Source organism: Phacochoerus africanus, chromosome 2 (assembly GCF_016906955.1).
Source record: "Phacochoerus africanus isolate WHEZ1 chromosome 2, ROS_Pafr_v1, whole genome shotgun sequence".
In the NCBI taxonomy this organism is placed as follows: Eukaryota; Metazoa; Chordata; class Mammalia; order Artiodactyla; family Suidae; genus Phacochoerus; species Phacochoerus africanus.
This window is the reverse complement of record NC_062545.1, coordinates 85,951,782-85,972,565: the sequence shown is the minus strand read 5'-3', so window position 1 is coordinate 85,972,565 and position 20,784 is coordinate 85,951,782. Positions and strand designations below refer to the sequence as shown.

At 44.0% G+C, this 20,784-nt stretch overlaps 1 protein-coding gene across 1 annotated transcript in view; it reads left to right on the top strand.

Moving 5' to 3' along the window:
- Positions 1-1,725: 1,725 nt before the first annotated feature.
- BCKDHB (branched chain keto acid dehydrogenase E1 subunit beta) overlaps positions 1,726-20,784 on the top strand; it is a 261,605-nt gene continuing 242,546 nt past the window's right edge. The window contains exons 1-3 of the mRNA XM_047763367.1: positions 1,726-2,050; positions 16,158-16,235; positions 18,545-18,613. Coding sequence (XP_047619323.1) covers positions 1,843-2,050; positions 16,158-16,235; positions 18,545-18,613 — 355 coding nt within the window. The 5' untranslated portion in view covers positions 1,726-1,842. The remainder of the gene's footprint in view (positions 2,051-16,157; positions 16,236-18,544; positions 18,614-20,784) is intronic.

Below are 20,784 nucleotides of genomic sequence, written 5' to 3'. Positions count from 1 at the left end.
CCTTTATTATTTTTCTCTTTTCCCCCAGGCCTAAATCATCTTAGCATTCTAGCTCCCCAGACTATCAGCTAACTGAGAAAATGCAGTTTGATTTGTTTTTATCCTTGCTCTTTGCCCTCTTTTTGCTTAAAAATTAAAACTTGACTTTGTAAATATAATTTTATTTAGCTATCCCTCTCCTTTATTCAATAAAATAAAAAATACCCTTCATTCACATAAAAATAACACACACACACACACACACACACACACACACCATGAAACAGAGGAGGTGAACACAACAAAAGACAAGATTAAAAATCCCCAAAATGTTGAGTTTGGGGGCTTGATATGGAGTAGAAATAATGAAGATATACTTTTTTTTCTCCTTTGGGCATTAAAAAAAATTCTGCCAGGGAGTTCCCATCGTGGCGCAGTGGTTAACGAATCCGACTAGCAACCATGAGGTTGCGGGTTCGGTCCCTGCCCTTGCTCAGTGGGTTGACGATCCGGCGTTGCCTTGAGCTGTGGAGTAGGTTGCAGACGCGGCTCGGATCCCGCGTTGCTGTGGCTCTGGCGTAGGCCGGTGGCTACAGCTCTGATTCGACCCCTAGTCTGGGAACCTCCATATGCCGCGGGAGCGGCCCAAGAAATAGCAAAAAAAGACAAAAAAAAAAATTCTGCCAGAATCCACAGCATGCAAAAGTTCCCAGTGACAGCTGCTGAATCCTTAACCATGTGGGAACTTCCTCCTTTGGGCAGTTTTGAATTCCTGCTTCTCAAACCCAATCAGAAAACATGCAGCTGGTGCATTTCTGCCTTTCCTCTCACCCCATTTCCTCTCTCTTTTCCTCTGCCTCTTTGTAAAACCAAGGATGGGCTGGATGGCCAGAAAGAGCATAAGGGGAAATTCGTTCTCCTGCTCCTTCGCCTTCATTCTTTCCCTCTCTCTTCTTCAAATTCTGTTTTGGGCCATTCTTTCCTACCTTCCCACCCTCATCTGATGGAAACACTTTCACCCTTGTCTCTAATCATATTTTACTATAATGTGTAAATTCGTGAACAGAGAAGGTATCCTCTTAAACATTTGGATTTTTAACAGGAAAATTTACAAAGTTGATTATTTTAAATGTAAATGAATGGATTCTCAATTTCTCCAGGTTTCTAAGCTCTTCAGGTCATTTTTGCTGCACCTGGGCAAAAACGCACCTGAATTCCTGTAAAGTGGGTTTGCGGGGTGAACTCTTAAGTTTACCTCTTTCACTCTCACTTAAATCCAGAAAAACAAAACCAGTAAAAATCTATACATACTTATTAAGCACTTAAGAAGGGTTTGAATAAAGAGCTCAGGGTTAGAACAGAGCTTCTCACAGCCGTCTAAAACTCAAAAAACCAATAACCAATACCAATCAATAGGATAATAGAGGTAAAGAACAGGAGAGGATTTAAAAGGATTTCATTTCAAAAGGACATATAAATCTTAAAATGAAAAAGCTATCTGAATGCATTAGGCAGACGACACCGGAAAGGAACAAACACAGGCACAGCGTGGAACTTTGCATACCAGATTTGCGGCCCTGCCCCAAGCAGCAGACCTTGGGAAGACTCCACCTCCGGGAACAATTTCATTGGAGCTCACCTGCCCGCTCGCTCCCGCCCCAGTCCCCTTTCCGCCTGCGCACAACGGGAGAACGACGCCGGGTCTTCTCGTCGTCTTCCCCACCCCCGAATTTCGAACTCTGATTGGTCTGCTTTCCGGGACCGCCCCTTCGGCCCACCCAATGTGGGGGCCGTCTTGGTGTTCCGCCCTCCCTGCCGGCAAAGGGTGGCGGAGTAGCCTGCAAATATCGGCGGCGAGTGGGGATGGCGGCAGTGGTAGCGGCAGCGGCGGTTGCTGTGGGACGGCTACTGAGGCTCCGGGTGGCCCGGGTGGAGGGACACTGGCATCCTCTGAGTGGCGGGGGGCTGCTGCGGGGCTTCCTGCAGCCTGCCTCAGCCGACGGGGATGCGTCCCAGAAGCGGCAGGTGGCTCACTTCACTTTCCAGCCCGACCCGGAGACCCTGGAGTACGGTGAGCTATAGGGGCTGCCCTGTCCGCTCCGGCTGCAGCCCAGACTCCCAGGCCAGCGGGATGTCCCAGCGAGTACGGCCCTGCCTGTCCCGGGCGGGGTCCTGTAGGCTGACTTCTTTGCACCACGGCAGTCTCTTGGCACGTTCTAAATGGGTGAGAGGGTTTCACCGGGTCTGCAAGGGCCTGAGGGTGGAGGGGTAGTGCCAGGAAACGCCTCCCTTTTCCCATTCTATCCTTGCTTTCCCAGCCTTTGCCTTAGGAGTTGTCCCAGCTTGCTCAGGGCCGGGCCGCTAACTATAGGCAGCAGTATGTTAAAAGGAAAGAAAAAGCCGCTGTCTCCCCCACTTTTAGCAGGTAAGAGAAAACTGAGGGACTAAAGTAACTGAATTGATTTCTCAAGGTCACAAAACAGGTTCTTCCTAGAGAAGCGAAAAATCCAGGTTTCATCTCTGAGCTTGATAATGAGCCGATGCTGGTGCTACTCTGGGAGTGGGAAGCAGTATTAGATAGTGGGCGGAGGAAGCCATCCAGTGCTTCCAGCCGCGAGAAAGACCCACAGCAAGCACATCTCACACCTCGCGGGACCGCAGTTGCATGACTTTTACGGTATTTTCTGCAAGTTTTACATACTCTCCAAAAGATCCAGTGCCTATCATTAGAATACTGAAAACAATACGAAAACGGTGACCTTTTCCTCGGCTAATAACTTCTCAAATGGTAGAGCTGGCATTTTGGGAGGTGTGTCTTTCCCTCTGGAATAAGGAGAATGAACATTTATTGAGCGTTTACCACAGGCAGGCACTGGGCTGAGAAATTTATAGTCATCATCTCATTTGATGCTTAGGGCAACCTTCAGAGGTGGGTAGTGTTTTTATTCCCAATTTTCAGTTAGGTTAACTAGGCCTTGAGGAGTTTGCCCTGGTAAGTCAGTGAGAGCTTCAGCTTTGGAATCTAATTAGATTCCACAACTTCCATTCTAAACAGCTTGCTAAACTGCATGTAGAAATAACTTACCAAGAGATGTCCCTGTTTTGTGAAATAGAAGATATCATAAAGGTGAACAGCAGTTTTTTTCTCACCAATAAGAGAAACCTTGACTTCTGTCTTCAAAGCAAAGAAACTTTAGCCCAGTACTTGAGAGCATAGGTCTCTTAACCTCCTTCCATAATTACAAAATTACTAAAGTTTGAGTAAAATGATAATAAAAGATTTGTTCTTCTTATAAAAATAATAAAATCGTGTTAGAAGAGTTCTCAATGTGGCTCAGTGGAAACAAACCCAATTAGTTTGGGTTTGATCCCCAGCTTTGCTCAGTGGGTTAAGAACCCCGTGTTGGTGAGAGCTGTGGTGTAGGTTGCCTACACAGCTCAGATCTGGTATTGCTATGGCTGTGGTGTAGGCCGACAGCTGCAACTCCAGTTCAAGCCCTAGCCTGGGAACTTCCATATGGGGCAGGTGCAGCCATAAAAAGGAAAAACAAACTCCCACCACTCACTTGTTTAAAAAATTTAATTTTTACTTTATATTAGAGTATAATTGATTTACAATGTTGTGTTAGTTTTAGACGTACAGCAAAGTGATTCAGTTATACACATACATGTATCCATTCTTTTTCAGATTCTTTTTCCATACAAACCACACACTTTGAAAATGGTATCAGAATTGTATGTGTAGGGAGTTCCCGTTGTGGCGCAGTGGAAACGAATCCAACTAGGAACCATGAGGTTGCAGGTTCCATCCCTGGCCTCTCTCAGTGGGTTAAGAATCTGGCGTTGCTGTGAGCTGTGATGTAGGTTGAAGATGTGGCTCGGATCCTGTGTGGCTATGGCTGTGGTGTAGGCTGGCAGCTAAAGTTCTGATTCGACCCCTAGCCTAGGAACTTCCATATGCTATGGGTGCAGCCCTAAAAAGCAAAAAAAGAAAAAAAAAGACTTATATATGTATACACACACATACAGACACTCGAGTATTTTGTGCTAACTGCACTTTGTTTTAAAACGCATTCGTTTCATTGTTATTGAGGAATATTTTCCCATCTATTTTTGTGCCAGATTTATTTTCTCTTTTATGAATTGAATGTCCCTTGTTTTTATGTATTCTATTCTATTCTATTTATTTATTGGTTTGGCTGTGCCCACGGCATGCGGAAGTTCCTAGGCCAGAGATCAAACCTGTGCCATAGCAGCAATCCGAGCTGCTGCAGTGACATCTCCGGTTCTTTAACCTGCTGCTCCATAGGGGAACTCCGTGTGTGTATTTTAAAAGTTGTACCTGTGGTGACTTTTTTTGTCAGTGCTAATGTTATCTACCAGTCTTGAGCAGCTGCCCTCTTCCAAGTGTGGTGGTAGATGTCAGACTCTAATCCTCACAGTAACCTTGTGAGCTGGGCAGTATTACACCCATTTTACCGGCGAGAAAGTTGAGGCTTAGAGATGTTAGTGGCCTGCCTACATGCGATAAGTAGCAGGACAAGAATTTGGATTTGTCTAATTCCAGAGCCTCCCACACACTTGTTGGACTAACATTTTGTACATTAAAGATAGTAATGAAGATATTTATTCTCCCTCTGCCTTTACACAGTATCTCTCTGCCTTACATATGCACTACAAGTAATTTTTATTCTTTTATCTTGGTTATTTTGACTCATGGAAAGGACTCCTTAAATAGAGTGGTGGTCACTGTTGATACTGAGGAAGTGATATATAATCTGCGCCGTGAGAAATGGCAAAGGAATCACCTCTGCAAAGACCAAAGGGGAGTTTTGTTGTCCAGGAAGAAACAAGGACAAACAAGGGCGAGGGCCCTGAGGTGGGGTGAGCTTATGCTCTAGGAACCAAGAAGGCCACTGTGGCTGGGATGTCCTGTGTAGGGGACGGTAAGCAGCTCTCAAAGATGAAGGGTAGAAGGAAGAGGGCTTGCATTGTGGGTTAAGCATCTTCTATATTATTATAATATAATATTAAAATTTTTAGGGTCAGGAAAAATGTCAGCAAAGAGAGATTAGAAAGCATGGAGTTTATATAAGGAACAGGAAGCAGTGAGTTTACTTGAAGGAACATGAGAAGGAGTGGGAAATAAGTTTGGAAAAGTAAATGGAGGCCTTGAAAGCCAGAATAAAAGCTGGGGAGGAAAAAAGATTGAAGATCTCCAATGTTTCTTTCATTGCGCTGATGCATTAGGTACCCATTCAAATTCTGTGGGCTCTGGAGGGCCATTGACTGTTAAGAAAGGGATTTGATGAGTTCTCATTGTGGTGCAGTGGAAACGAATCTGACTAGGAACCATGAGGTTGCAGGTACCATCCCTGGCTTTGCTCCATGGGTTAAAGATCCAGCATTGCTGTGGCTGTGGTATAGGCTGGCAGCTACAGCTCTGATTAGACTCCTAGCCTAGGAACCTCCATATGCCATGGGTGTGGCCCTAAAAGGAGGAAAAGACAAAAAAAAAATAAAAAAAAGAAAAGGGACTTGAGATGTGCTTGTGTTATATTATTGGCAAATTTATAGAATGGATTAGTGAAGGGGGAGTAAGGAGCAGAGATCAGTCAGAGAGATTATTGTAACTTTCCACATGACAGTGTATCCTTGCTTGCATTTGGAGGGTATAGGTGGAGGTGGTTGTATGTTTGGGAGGGGTTAACTGGATTTGGCACTGTTTTGCACGTGGGGGCTCGGAGGAAGGTGTCTCAAAGGTGACTTGACAATTTCAGCCTTGGAGGCTGAAAGGCTGGTAGAGGGATGGTCACGCTGATACAAATGAGGGCTGCTGGAGGAGGAGCACGTTTTCAGAGAGAGAGGGGATGACTTAAATTTTGGATGTGTTGAGATGTCTTAGTCCATTTGGGCAGCTATAACAAAAATGTCCATAGACTGCATGGCTTAGACACCGTAGACATTTATTTCTTACATTCTGGAAGCTGGGAAGCCCAGAGTCAGAGATGATTTGGATTCAGTGTTTGGTGAAGGTCTCCTTCTTGGTTCTTAGATGTTTGTCTTCTCACTGTGTTCTCTTACAGTGGAAGGGGTGAGAGAATTTCCTGGGGTCTCTTTTGGAAGGGCATTAATCCTGGAGTTCCTGTGTGGTGTAGTGGAAACAAATTGACTAGTATCCATGAAGATGTGGGTTTGATCCCTGGCCTCGCTCACCGGGTTAAGGATCTGGCATTGCCATGAGCTTTGGTGTAGGTTTAAGACGTGGCTAGGATCCCGTGTTGCTGTGGCTGTGGCTGTGATGTAGGCTGGCAGCTGCAGCTCTGATTTGACCCCTAGCCTGGGTACTTCCATATGCCACAGGTGCATCCCTAAAAAAGCCAAAAAAAAAAAAAAAGAGTAGGGCATTAATCCCAGTCATGAGGGCACCACCCTCGTGACATACCTCCCAAGGATCCCACCTTCAAGTACTGTCACACTGGGGGTAAAGTTTCTAAATCTGGGGGGACACAAACATTCAGTCTCTAGCACTGGAAGTGGAATATAGTACCATGAGGTAGGCAGCAAAACAACTATGTCAAAATTGGAACCCTTGAGATGAGATCATTCTCTCCCTATCTCTTTTCCATATATATATATGCCGGGGTCCAGCCCCAACAACCAGGGAGTGCCGAAGGAGAGGATGGGCTACAAATGGTGCGGAAAGAATTGGAGCCAACTCCTCAGCTGCATGCTGCAGATGACCCAATTTATTAAATGAAAAGCATCAGTTTTTATACCATTTCACAATCAGGTTTTGTGTAAGATTTGACATTAACATTTGATTTAAAGCCCTTTCTGTTCCCTCCACCTGAGATACAAAAAAAAGGTTAGTTAAAACATGTTCCTTTCAACTTTAGATTTTTCTTCAAGATTACAAACTTAAAGTTTCACACTGTATTTTTCTTAAAAGGTCAACAACAGTAGCTATTCTATTCTATATTAAGAACAAAGCTTTAATAAGTAATAAACTATGATACCTAACATTATTTAACTAAAGGCGTATATAGTTAACAAAAACGCATGAAAGCCTTGGGCTCATGACATTCTTGAGGCTACGATTTATTTGGCGCCAGCAAGCTAAGCATTTAACCTATTGTGCTGATTTACATAAGTTCCAAACCACCAATTTCAATAGAAAGGAGTATTATACCCAAAAATTATCAAGTGCCCCCACAAGGGATGAAAGTTACAGGTGACACTGTTATTTAATAAAAAATATATCTGTTGTAGAAAATAGCAATTTGTAGGCCATACAACACTTTTCCCAGCCCCAAACTTCTTTTCAAGTGAAGGGACTGAAATCATAAGTTTCCCCTGTATACTCTTATAAAATAGGTGCCATAAATTGTTACTCCAAAACAAAGGCTTTTTCCATTACATTGTTTAAATAACTTCACTCTGTTTTGGTTCAGATGTTTTACATACCCGGGGCAAATCCTTAGCTATAAGAAAGCTGTGAATCAAAGATAGAAAAAGAAGGATAAACACAGAAAAAATAGATTAACATATTTTTTAAGGGATATCATTTTTATTTTCCAGGAGCCGATGTTTTCCAAGGGATTGCTCTGCAATCCCTCTTCTTTCTTCAGCTTGTCTGTAGCTCTGCTAACCAGACAAGCCTCATGCAGGTGCCAACTGTGGCTTTGCTTTCTTTACTGGAGCAGCCTTATGGCTCCCGACATATATATATATATATGTATATTTTAATGGTGGAACCCACATATTAAAAAGTGGAAGTTCCTGGGCCAGGGATTGAATCTCAGCTGCAGATGGGGCCTACGTCCCAGCTGTGGCAATGCCGGATCCTTTAACTTATTGCACTGTGGCTGGCGATAGAACCCACATCTCTGCAGTGACCTGAGCTGCTGCAGTTGGATTCTTAACTCCCTGTGCCACAGCAGGAACTCTTCTCTTTTCCTCATCTTATTCACAGTTGCCCCCTTTGTGTCCTTCCTCTTTTCTCCTTCTCTGTGTTTCCTGTTCTTTTTCCTTGCTCATCCAAGCCTTTGCTGGTAGCCCACAGAAGGAAGATAAGCAATGATGGCAGACACTTTAATCAGTACTCCCTATGTGTCAGACATGTATCATGCCTATTCTGGGTGTCTTACATGTATCAAATCACTTGATCCTCACATGATAGTGCTGTGACAGAGATCCTGTTATTTTACGGATGAAGAAACTGAGACACAAACTGTTTGACCTTCTACTTTTTTGGCATTGAAACTTCCCCAGGTCATACCACTTGGAAGAGGTGGAGCCAGACTTCCTCTATTTATTTATTTATTTATTTTTAAAAATTTTGTTGGCTGCGTCATGACATATGGAAGTTCCTGGGCCAGGGATCAAATCTCAGCTACAGCTGTGATCTACACCACCACCGTAGTTGCAGCAACGCTGGATGCTTATCTTTAACCCGCCACAGTGGGAACTCCAAACTTCTACTTATAGACCTTGAAACCTCCTCAGGTGAGACCACCCAGAAGAGGTGGAGCCAGCTCCTTATTTAAGTGGTCTGGCTCAGGCTGTTCCTGGAGTCCATGCACCTGAGCACTTTTTTGTTCATCCATGTTCCTAGTTTCTTCCCACAGCACTTTGCCTCCTCTTCACCCCGCCCCAAACCTGGCTCTCTCCAATGGCGTCCCTTCTTTTGCATCTCATTTGAGCAACCACTGCTGTCCTCTTTCATTGGAATTTACACACCTTCAGATAGCTTCCCTACGTCATCTGGGAACCTGATTCTGAGAACTTGATTCCTCATCCTGTTCTTGCCATCATCATAAAAGACTGTGCCATTCTCGAGGCAGTTCTGCCAAGATGCCTAGAGCCGGGGTTCTTGCCTCAGACATGCCTGAATACGAGCCCCACTTCAGAGCTTAGCCTTGTGACCTTGGCCCTGTTTATTGGTCTTCATAAGCTTCCTCATCTGTACTGCCTCAGGGATGCTGGAGGCACTCAGTGAGATGTCTGTGTGGTTACTATTGGTAGAAAAGGCCTCCCTAATCTGGGGAGAGGGAAGGTAAGTAGTAGGTACTCCATATATATTAGGCATTCGATAGTAACTATCTCACTGAATTCTCAAAAGAGCTCTGCCAGGAGGTAGCTGAAGGTCAAGTAACCTTCCCAGGGTCACACAGGGAGTAAATGGCAGAAGAGATGCCAGGCCAGGCCTGCATAGTGCCCGTGTGTTTGCTTCCTTCGTTAATGTGGTTTTGCTCCCTAAGAACCATATATCCGGGCTGCTCCCTGACCCGAATTCAGGCATCATGTATATGTGTGAGTTTGTTCACTTGTTGATTTGAAATTTTCTCCTGGAGGCCAAACTTTGTACTCGGTGCTTAGGGCTGTGACTGTGGCCTTGTCTTCATGGAATTTCAAGTCCTGTGGAGGAGGTGGACAAAAAAGAGCAAGCAGATGCATGCTTACATCCAGTGGTGGTAAAGGACCTGGAGGGAATGTTCAGGAGCTGGGAAGAGAGTAGCAGAGACTGGGTAAGGCCCTCAGGAAGAGGTAAGAGTGAACAGCCCTGGGAGGCGGGGGGAATAGAAGGGGGCTTCCAAGGAGGTGTGAATGGGGTAACAGGTGGAGGAGTCTACACATGCAAAGGACCTGAGCTAGGAGGGAGCTTGGTTTGGATGAAGGGACGGAAGACTGAGTGAGCTTTGGGAGCAGTGGTGTGGGGACTCTTGAGGTGGTCAGGGCCTGGTGGGCGTGGTGAGGAGGGGGGCTTTATGCCACAGAGAGTTGGAGGCCTTTGAAGGATTCTGAACAGAGGAGTAACATAAAATAACATTGCTTTGCCTTTGCAGACTCACTATAGCAGCTCTCCGATGAATGATTTGGAGCAGTGAAAGTAGAAATGAGGAGGCTTGAATGTTGGTACACACCCCAGAGTCCTATGTTGAAGGCATAACCCCAGTGTGATGGTATTTGTAGGTGGCGCCATGGGGAGGTACTTAGGTCCTGTGAGAGCGAAGGCTTCATGCATAGGATTTGAGCCTTTATAAAAAGAGACATGGGAGGAGTTCCCTGGTGGCACAGTAGGTTAAGGATCTCGTGTTGTCACTGCTGTGGCTCAGGTCTCTGCTGTGATGCGGATTTGATCCCTGGCCAGGAACTTTTCTGCATGCCAGGAGCATGGCCAAAAAAACAAAAACAAAAAACAAACTCTCCCCTACCCCACCCCAAAACCCAAAACACAGAGGAGAGATTACCTTTCTCTCTATCATGTGAGGACACAGCAAGAAGACGGCCTTCTACAGACCAGGAAGATAGTCCTCACCAGGAACTCACCTTGATCTTGAACTTTCCACCTCCAGAATGGTGAGAGAAACATTTCTGTTGTGTAAACTGCCCAAATAGTATTTTGTTACAGTAGCTAGAGCTAAGATAGGCCATTAGGAACTGGTTTCTTGGAACAGGAAGAGGATGGTGAGTTCTGGAAATAAGACATGGTTAGTGCTAGATTTTAAGCTAAATTTTGGAAGTTGTATGTTTGGAAGTTGGATTTGATGGATCGGATATGAAGAAGGAACACAGGGAAGGCATTCGTGGACTCTTCCTTGGTTTCTGGTTTGGGCACCTGGGTGCAGTGTAGCGCCGTTTGCTAAAATGGGAAAGACTGGTTTGGGGAGCAGACACCTAGGGTTCAGTTTTGTGCCTGTTGAGTTAGAAAAACCAACACCCAAATGGAGACCTTATGACTGTTGGATAAAAAAAGCCAAGCGCCCAGAGGAGAGGTCTGGGTTGGAGAGATCCATTTGTGAGCCACTGGCATATAGATGGATGTAAAGATCATTCAGAGACTGAGTAGAGGAGGGCCAGCAAAGGGAAAGGAACTGTAGGCTCTCATACCATGGGAGTCATAGCATGGCGGATGTTGCTATAACCCCCTCCTCCAACTCTTCAGTTCTTCCTTTTGATGGATATGCCGTAACACTGGCACCTTAAAAAGATATTTGTGTTGGAGTTACCACTCTGTTGTAGTGCATTAAGAATCCAACTTCAGGGGCTCAGGTTGTTGCGGAGGTTCAGGTTTGATCCCTGGCCCGGCGCAGTGGGTAAAAGGATCCAGCATTGCTGCAGCCATGATGTAGGTTACAGCTGTGGCTTAGATTCAATCCCTGGCCCTGGAACTTGCATGTGCTGCAGGTGTGGCCATAAAAAAAGATATTTGTGTTTATAGATCCTTTATGTACATTTCAGGGTACAGTGTTCCGCCCCTGATATTTGGCATATCTCTGCAACTTAATGGGGTAGAGGTTGGGACACCTGTTAATAGAGGTTAGAAGGGGGTAGAGGTACACACCTGGGTCACAGCAAAAGATTCCTGGAGAATAGAGTACCTGGAGGGGTGGAAGAGGTTTGGTTGGGGGAAAACAGGTACTTTCTTAGGGATCCTCTCATTTTACTATGTGCTTGGTGCTAGATGATGCCATGGAAACCATTGCTTCAGCAGGCATGTACTATTTGTCATGTATGTGTCTGGCACTGTGTTAAATGCTGAAGTCTCTAAGAGGGACACGGTGAGGGATGAAGGGCTGTGATACCCAGGTCTATACCAGGGTCTCAGCAGCTCAGAGAGGGGCCAGTGCTGGAGGTGGTGGTGGAAGCTTCATTCTCTGAAGTCAACCCTAGTTTTCCACGTCATGGCTGTTGCATTTGTATTTGTTTGTTCTAACTCACTGTTGACATGTGCTGCTCTGCCCTCTTTTATTTCTGGAGACTTCCTGGGGCACCTGCTTGCCTGTAGTCTCAGGTGCCCTTGCTCTACCTCTCTGACTCTTCAGTCTTTCCCCAGGCTGCATGTGCAATGGTTACTCAGAATAACCCAGTACTGCTCCATCAGGCTGGTATGGTAGTGTCACCTCTCCCCCACTCCCTTCTACCTGCAGTTTGTCTTTTTAAAAAATGTTTTAGGAATTTTTATTGAGATCAGATTAAATTTATCCCTTAGGGAAAATTGACTTCTTTAATAATGAGTGTTTCTATGTGAGAGTGGATATCTATGTACTTACCTTATTTTGTGTCAATCTGTGTTGTCTTAACATTTTTTATCTAGTGCTTTGTATCTTGTTACATTTATTATTAGTTATTTTATCTTTTTGTTTTTTGGCAGCATGTGGAAGTTCCTGGGCCAGGGATCTAACCCATGCCACAGCAGTCACTAGAGCCCAGCAGTAACCAGAGCCATAGCAGTGACAATGCTGGATCCTTAACCCATTGAGTCACCCAGAAACTCCTATTTTATCATTTTTTGTTGCTATTGTAAATGGGACTTTTTTTCCATTACATTTTCTACCTGTGATATGAATATATGAAAGCTATTAATTTATGTGTATTTTTGTACTCAGCTACCTTATCAAGTTCTCCTCCTGTTTAAAGTAAAACTTTAGTTGACTTCTTGGGTTTTCTTTTCTTTTCTTCTTCTTTTTTTTTTTTTTTTTTTTTTTGCTTTTTAGGGCCGCACTCACAGTATATCGAAGTTTCCCAAGTGAGGGTTCAAATCAGAGGTAAAGCTGCTGGCCTACACCACTGCCACAGCAACTTGAGGTCCGAGCTGCGTCTGTGACCTACACTACAGCTCTTGGCAACGCTGGATCCTTAGCCTACTGAGTGAGGCCAGGGATCAAACCCAAATCCCCATGGACACTAGTCAGACTCGTTTCCGCTGAGCCATAACGGGAACTTGGATTTCTTGGGTTTTTTTTTTTTGTCTTTTTGTCTTTTTTGTTGTTGTTGTTGCTATTTCTTGGGCCGCTCCCGCGGCATATGGAGGTTCCCAGGCTAGGGGTTGAATTGGAGCTGTAGCCACCGGCCTACGCCAGAGCCACAGCAACACACAGTAACGCGGGCTCCGAGCTGCGTCTGCAACCTACACCACAGCTCACGGCAACGCCGGATCGTTAACCCACTGAGCAAGGGCAGGGACCAAACCCTTAACCTCATGGTTCCTAGTCGGATTCGTTAACCACTGTGCCACGACGGGAACTCTGGATTTCTTGGGTTTTCTAGGGAGACAATCACATTGGTGCAGTTTGTCTTTAAATTGTGGCATTGGTGGATTTTCTTTTTCCTACCCTATTCCTTTATTTTTAAGCAGTTGGCGAACAATTTGCTTTATGTATTTTTTAATTTTTAAGAAACAGCCTCATAGATTTATTCAGCTATTCACACAACTACTTATTGAGCACCTCCTATGTCAGATGTTGTTGGAAGAGTCACGCAGGTAGCTCTGATCAAAGGCAGTTAAGAAGCCCTGCCCTCTTGGAGCTGATGTTCTATTGCATCCCACCAACATATGACTTTATCTTTGCAGCAAAAGGATGATGTGTTTTTCCACAGTTGTCTACTTAGGACAGTTTTGAGTAGGCAGCTCAGTTCCACCCCTAAAGCCCCATTTTATGAAAGGGTACTCTTACCTCAGAAAATTGTGCTGCTGGCTGCATTTATATGTTTGTTTTAACTTTGTGTCTTGGAAAAGAAGAGTCATCAGTCTGGTTTTGCAATTTTGCAGCCAGTTATGATACTGGTAATTGCATGATTTGTCAGCTGCGTGTGTTGAATGATTTTGTAGCAGTGTTCTGACCTTTTTCTTTTTTTCTTTTTTCAAGTCTAACTGGTGGTACAGCTTTGGTTGGATGTGGTACAGGTGTGCTTCTCTTACCATGAGGGAACTTGAGGCATGCTTTATCCATAGTTGTTGCTGAGGAAAATAATTCTAGGAAAAATATATATTAAAATGAGGTTAGCTCTGAATAACTTGTGATTTCCCCCTGACCCATCCATAAATCATGCTGCAGATTCAAAAAGAATCAAAAGTCATTGTTGCTATACTGAAAATTATCGTTTAAGCTTTCAGAAGCATCTAGTAGAATAGCAGTTAATCCAAAATCCCAAAATTCTGATTCTATTTGGAAAAAGAAAGTATTCAGGAACATTCTTACTTGTAAATTATTTTCATACAAGATGAGCAAATCCTTTGTGGTTATCAAGCAATACTTTCCAGATTCATTTTGTATGATTTTTATTATTAGAGTATTTGTTTTCGTCCTACTGGAAACTTGCCAAGTGGCAATGAGATGCGATGTCTTTGGGGCATTCAGTATTATTTCAAATGGTCAGCAGACTTGAAATAAATACCAGCTTAGAAGTGTAGGAATTTTCATTCTCCGTAGGTTCTTAGCTGTGAAAATCCTCAAGATAAATGAAAATCTTACTTTAGGCAATGTGTGAAATAGGACAAAGAGTCAGAATGTTATGGTAGTTGGGAAAATAGTTTACCCTAAACCCGTATCATTTGATGCTGGGTGCCAGTCAACAACTTCAAGAGTTATAAAAACTATAACTATAAAGTATCTATAAATGATATAGGCCTAGCTTGAAGAAAAATAAAGTAATTTTGGACATGTGGTGTGAATGTGTATCCTTTGACATAGGGAATATGACAATAATTTCTTGAATAAATTCCTATTCTCCCCACCAGAAGTAGGAGTAGAACAGGTCTTTATTCAGGGCTCTGAAGTAGCAGGGCAGATATGCTTGGGAATTGCTGAGACCTGAAGCCTGGGCATTCAGCAGTGTTGAAGGGATCAGAGAGATGTATGCGCTCAGGGCTGAAAGAGGATCAGAAGGTAGAGTGTTAGTGGAAGGTGGAAGATTGGGCTTGTCATAGGTCAGAGCCTCCCGTGGAATCAGGCTATTTGAGGAATGGGTCTCCAGGCAAAGGACTGGTGACCAGAGCCTCATGGTCACAGGGTAGAATGCATGACCCACCCTGGGAATTAGACCTTGGCTTTGGGTACTCACAGGCTGCTGAAGTTCACAGCAGTTACCTAGGACTGTGGTCAGCATACGCACAGGTGGGAGGGGTTTGCTGTCAGCATGGCTGTGGGTTAAGGTGAGCACCCACGGTGCATGGATCTGACACTAAATGGAGCCCTGGGCCTGTGCATCAGAGGAGATTCAGGCAGAAACTTTCTGCTCTTGACTGGCACTTTGGGAGAGGATTTGACCCTAATATTTTGGGATGACTGTGAACCCTGGGCAGTGCCGAGGCTTAAACCAAAACTCTAAACTTGTGATATTTCTAGAGTTCCCTGGTGGTTTAGTGGGTTAAGGATCTGGCATTGTCAGAGCTGTGGCTTAGGTTTGATCCCTGGCCCCAGAATTTCTGCATGTTGTGGGTGAGGCCAAAAAAAAAGCAATAAAGTCACTATGAAATGTTTCTGATTTCCAACATTTGGAACTTTCCCCAATAAAGCTTTACACCATCAGACTGATGCCAAGGTCAAGATGAAGGACACGGACCAAGTCCAGAGTCTAACAATAAAGAGCTAATACTTACTCAGTGCTTGCTGTGTCATGCACTGTTCTAAGTACTTTACATGCATTGTTCCAGTTAACCCTCTCAATAACCCATTTAGGGAGACAGAGGGTGACTTGCAGAGATTCTGTTTGAGCAATAAGATAGTAAGAAGGACCAAGGCCGATGTGTTTAGATATGGGATCATAGTACTCTCCAAACACCAGCAGTTCTGGGCACTGAAGTTTTTTGGCCTCCCCATGGTTATAACCATGGCCCATAACTGTTTGCTCATATTGGCACGTTTACATGCCATTGATCACGTGCGTTTGTTATGGTTCTGTTCCTAACACCCATCCAGGGCATCTTCCCAGACTGATCTTACTCTGGATGCTTCCCTTTTCTTTTTTTTCCCCACCGAACCCACTCAAACCTGAGCCACATCGGTGACAATGCCAAGGCCTTAACCACCAGGCCACCAGGGAACTCCTGCTTTCCTTTTCTTGACTTTCCATAGCTTTTATTTATTGTCTGCACACATTTGTTCAACTTTATTATCTTCCCTTTTCCTTTTTTAAATACTGGTTTTTAAATTGTTTAAATGTTTAAATTTTTCCTCATCATAAACATCTGTTTATGGTGTTTGTATTGCTTTTGTATCCTTTACAGAGCCAGCACCACTGTAAATAATCCAATAAATTTGTGTAACATCTGCCATTCCTTCCTTTCTACCTTGACTTTAATCAAGTTTTAATCAATTGTTAAGAAACTGGGTTTTTTTTTTTTTAACATATTTGACAATAATTTATTTATTTATTTTTAAAATTTTTCACAGGGCAAACTCAGAAAATGAATCTCTTCCAGGCAGTAACAAGTGCCTTGGATAACTCATTGGCCAAAGATCCTACTGCAGGTAAACTTCTTTTGTGCTTGACTGTGGTAGTTCTGTTAATTCAGAATTGAAGATTTGCTGGAAATGTTTGTCTGGAGCTCAATGGATAACTTTACTTGAAATTGGTTTTTTTGGCTGCACCAGTGGCATGTGGAAGTTCCTGGGTCAGGGATCGAACCTGCACCCCAACTGCAACTTGGGCCACAGCCTGTGGCCATGCTGGATCCTTAACCCACTGAGCAAGGCCAGGGATCAGAACCCTAATCCTCATGGATAATAGTCAAGTTCCTAATGTGCTGAGCCACAACGGGAACTCCTTTACTTGAAATTTTTAAAAGACCTGAACAAATGCTTAAGGCTAAATAATCAAATTATGATACTAACACATTTTTTTAATCCACTTAATATGAATTAGTTCTCATGTATTTCTGACATCCCATAGTATGTGGGGTCCTAAAATTGCATCAATATGGATTTTTTTGTGGGGGGTTTCTTTAGCATATAGAAAAAATGGAAAATACTATTTCATTCAGCTATCTATTTATAAAATGAAGGTTTGATTCTGTGCTTTTTTGGGGTTATGTTATCATTAAACTTGTAAGATTTTTTTTTTTTCTTTTTTGGGCTGCACCACAGCATATGGAGGTTCCTAGGCTGGAGGTTGGATTGGAGCTGTAGTTGTCAGCCTACACCACAGCCACAGCAATGCTGGATCCTTAACCCATTGAGCGAGGCCAAGGATCAAACCTGCATCCTCGTGGATGTTAGATTCGTTTCTGCTGAGCCACGATGGGAACCCCAACTTGTAAAAGTTATTAAATAACTTTAATATTTGTAATTAACTTTATAAGTAGCTTTGTCTTAGAGAATTATTGATATAAAACCAGTTGTCCTGCTGTATGTTTTCTGATTTTTTTTTTTTTTTGTCTTTTTAGGGCCACACTTGCAGCATATGGATGTTCCCAGGCTAGGGGTCGAATCAGTTGCAACTGTCAACCTGTGCCAATGCCAAATATGAGCTGCTTGGCCTACACCACAGCTCATGGCAATGCTTAACCCACTGAGCGAGGCCAGGGATCGAACCCGTGTCTTCATGGATACTGGTCAGGTTCGTTACTACTGAGCCACAACAGGAACCCATGTTTTCTGAATTTGATTGATGTTACTTCATATATTTAGTATGCCTTGAGTTTCCACTTGAGAATCTCTGGATTTAAGGTCAAGTTAAAAACAGTTTATTTTTTAGGAGGCAGTGAGGGCTAAACTAGCAGATGGTTAGACCCTACTTTGTTTTGAATGCTGTTGGAGAATGACTGTGGCTGCTTAGGTAAGGGCAAGTTATTTTCTTAGGTCCGCAAAGCTGGGGAGGTGCTTTGGTGGGACTAGAACTCAGACTTTGGGAATCCTCATTGTTTGGTTTTCTTGGCCTCATTACAGAGCACTACTGAGTATTCCCTTATACTGTCATCCCATCCCATCATACTTACCTCCTCTCCCTTGCACGCAGTCTGAGTCACTTTCCTACTTGTGACTATTCCCTCGGCTTGAAATACTCTTCCTTCAGCTCTTCAGATTGCTGGCTCTCCTTGTGTATTGTGTGGTAAGGAAAAAACCACTAGCCAGGGACTTGGGTGCCTGGAGCATGAGTCTTGGTTCTGCCTCTTGCTTTCTGACTTCTTTTCTGGCCTCATATCCCTTGTGGGCAAAAGGAGATGACATTTCAGATTCTCACCTGGGGCGATTTTCATCCCCGCCCCCATGCCCCATTGTCCCCTTGCATTTAACAATGTCTGGAGACATTTGAGGCTGTCCCAGCTGTGTGTGAGGTGATGGTCACCCCTGGAGAGAAGCCAGGGGTGCTAGTGTCCATCCACAGTGCACAGGCCAAGCCGCTGTGCAGAATTCTCCAGCCTAGAGTGTCACTGATGTCTTAATCAAAACCTTGATTTAGATCTGTGGTCCAGGGGTTCCCATAGCAGCTCAGCAAGTAACAAACACAACTAGTGTCCATGAGGACTTGGGTTCGATCCCTGGCCTCGCTCAGTGGGTTAAGGATCCGGCGTTGCTGTGAGCTGTGGTGTAGGTCGAAGATGCAGCTCAGATCCTGCATTGCTGTGGCTGTGGTGTAGGCTGGCAGCTGTAGCTCCAATTGGACCCCTAGCCTGGGAACCTCCACATGCTGTGGGAGCAGCCATAAAAAGACCAAAAAAAAAAAAAATTAGATCTGTGGTCCATTTCTATTTTCTATTTTAAAATGTAAACATTTAGATTCCTTATTTTCATTGTTAGTATCATTTAATTAAATGTGTTTTTTAAACATTGCTTTTCAGTAATATTTGGTGAAGATGTGGCCTTTGGTGGAGTCTTTAGATGTACTGTTGGCTTGCGAGACAAGTATGGTAAGTTTGTACCTCTATGTAGGAAGAGTATTCCTGTAGAACTTTCACTTAAAGTTTTTTTTTTTTTTTTTTTTTTTTAGCCACACCTGATGCTATGGAGGTTCCGAGGCTAGGGGTCCAATCGGAGCTATAGCTGCTGGACACAGCCACAGCCACAGTAATGTGGGATCTGAGCCGAGTTTTCGACCTACACCACAGCTCATGACAATGCTGGATCCTTAACCCACTGAGCAAGGCCACGGATCGAACCCACAACCTCATGGTTCCTAGTTGGATTCGTTTCCACTGCGCCACGATGGGAACTCCCAAAGATCTTGAAAATACAAAATATGCCAGTTAAAATGTTTGCCAAATGCTTCTCGTATGGTGGGGTTGCTTTTTGTTTCCACAGGTTTCTTTGGTCTAGATTTTTCTAAATGTGTTCTGCTTCTAGCTTCCTTCTGATCTAGTTGATATTACACATATTACAGGTTCCAAAATAGTCTTCATTAACTGTATTGTTTATCATGTCATTCATACATTTGGGAATCTCTCATCTCCTTGTGGTGCCTACCTTAGTGTCAATTCTATTACCTCTAGTTCAAGGTTCTGCCCTGTTGGTCTCTGCTAATAGATTTCATCTTTTTATTTATTTTATTTATTTATTGTTTTGTCCCACACCTGTGGCATATGGAAATTCCTGGGCCAGAGATTGAATCTGAGCTGTAGCTGCGACCTTTGCCACAGCCATGGAAATGTTGGATCCTTAACCCACTGTGCCAGGACGGGGATTGAACCAAGATGCTGCAGCTGGATTCTTAACCCACTGTGCTACAGCAGGAACTCCAGATTTCGACTTTAATTACCTGTTCCGGAGAACTTGAACCACTAGGCTGTATCTACATATATATGTGTGTGTGTATGTATTATATGTACATATATCTATATCTATACTTACCTGTACTTATACCTATACCTCTACCTCTCTCTTTCTCTCTCTCCCTCCCTCCCTTTCTTTCTTTCTTTCTCTCTCCCTCCCTCCCTCTCTCTCTCTCTCTTTCTTTCTTTCTTCCTTTCTTCCTGGAGAGAAAGAGAAAAGGAGAAAGAAAGAGAAATTTATATTTTAAGGAATCGTCTCGCAACATGGTGAGGATGGCAAAGTCTGAAATATGTAGGCTGGAAGCCCAGGCAGAGTCTTCAGGACAAATTTCTTCTTGTTTGGGAAAGCTGAGTCTTTTCTCCTAAGACCTTCAAGGGATTGGATGAGGCCTGATTTAAATGTTCATCACATCTAAAAATACCTTCACAGCAATCCATAGCTAGACGGGTCTCTAACAGCCAGGCACCATGGCAGGTGGACACCTGGCATTAACCTTCACGTTATCCTTCCACATGTTTCATTCCCACTGGCTCTGCTTTTTGCCTGGCAGGTGGTCGATTTCTGTCTGTTGCTTTCACTCATTTCCCTTGACTCAGACTAGCATTTTGGCCCATTGCAGCTTCCCACTCGCAGCTTGTTCTCCTTGAATATTGTGTCGTAAGAACAAAACCACTGCAGTGTGTTTCCACCCCTTACTGCTGAGGGGGCCTTAGAGGGGCTTTGACCTTTCCTTTCTTTTCTCAGATTTAATCTAATCTGAAAATCAAAGCAGTTAGTTTTGCTTCTTTCCTTTGCCACTGCTCTGTAAAGTTCCTGTGCCCTGAGTAAGGAGTGAGGGTCCTTAAGGCTCCCCCCCCCCCAATTGATATTCCTTCTTGCTCTACTCTGAGGTTATATTATACTTGAATCCAGGAAAGCATAGAAGGTTCCAGCCCACTTAGCAGGAACTCTGAGATTGTTCTGTGTCCTTCTCTTTGTAGCAGTTTGATTTTTCTGGGTCCTATCCCTCTGCTTTCTCCCCTGGCTATTTTAACAGCTTTTTTTTTTTTTTCTTTTTGCCATTTCCTGGGCCACTCCTGCGGCACGTGGAGGTTTCCAGGCTAGGGGTCTAATCGGAGCTGTAGCTGCCAGCGTACGCCAGAGCCACAGCAATGCAGGATCTGATCCGAGTCTGCGACCTACACCACACCACAGCTCACGGCAACGCCGGATCCTTAACCCACTGAGCAAGGCCAGGGATGGAACCCGCAACCTCATGGTTCCTAGTCGGATTTGTTAACCACTGCGCCACGATGGGAACTCCTTTAACAGC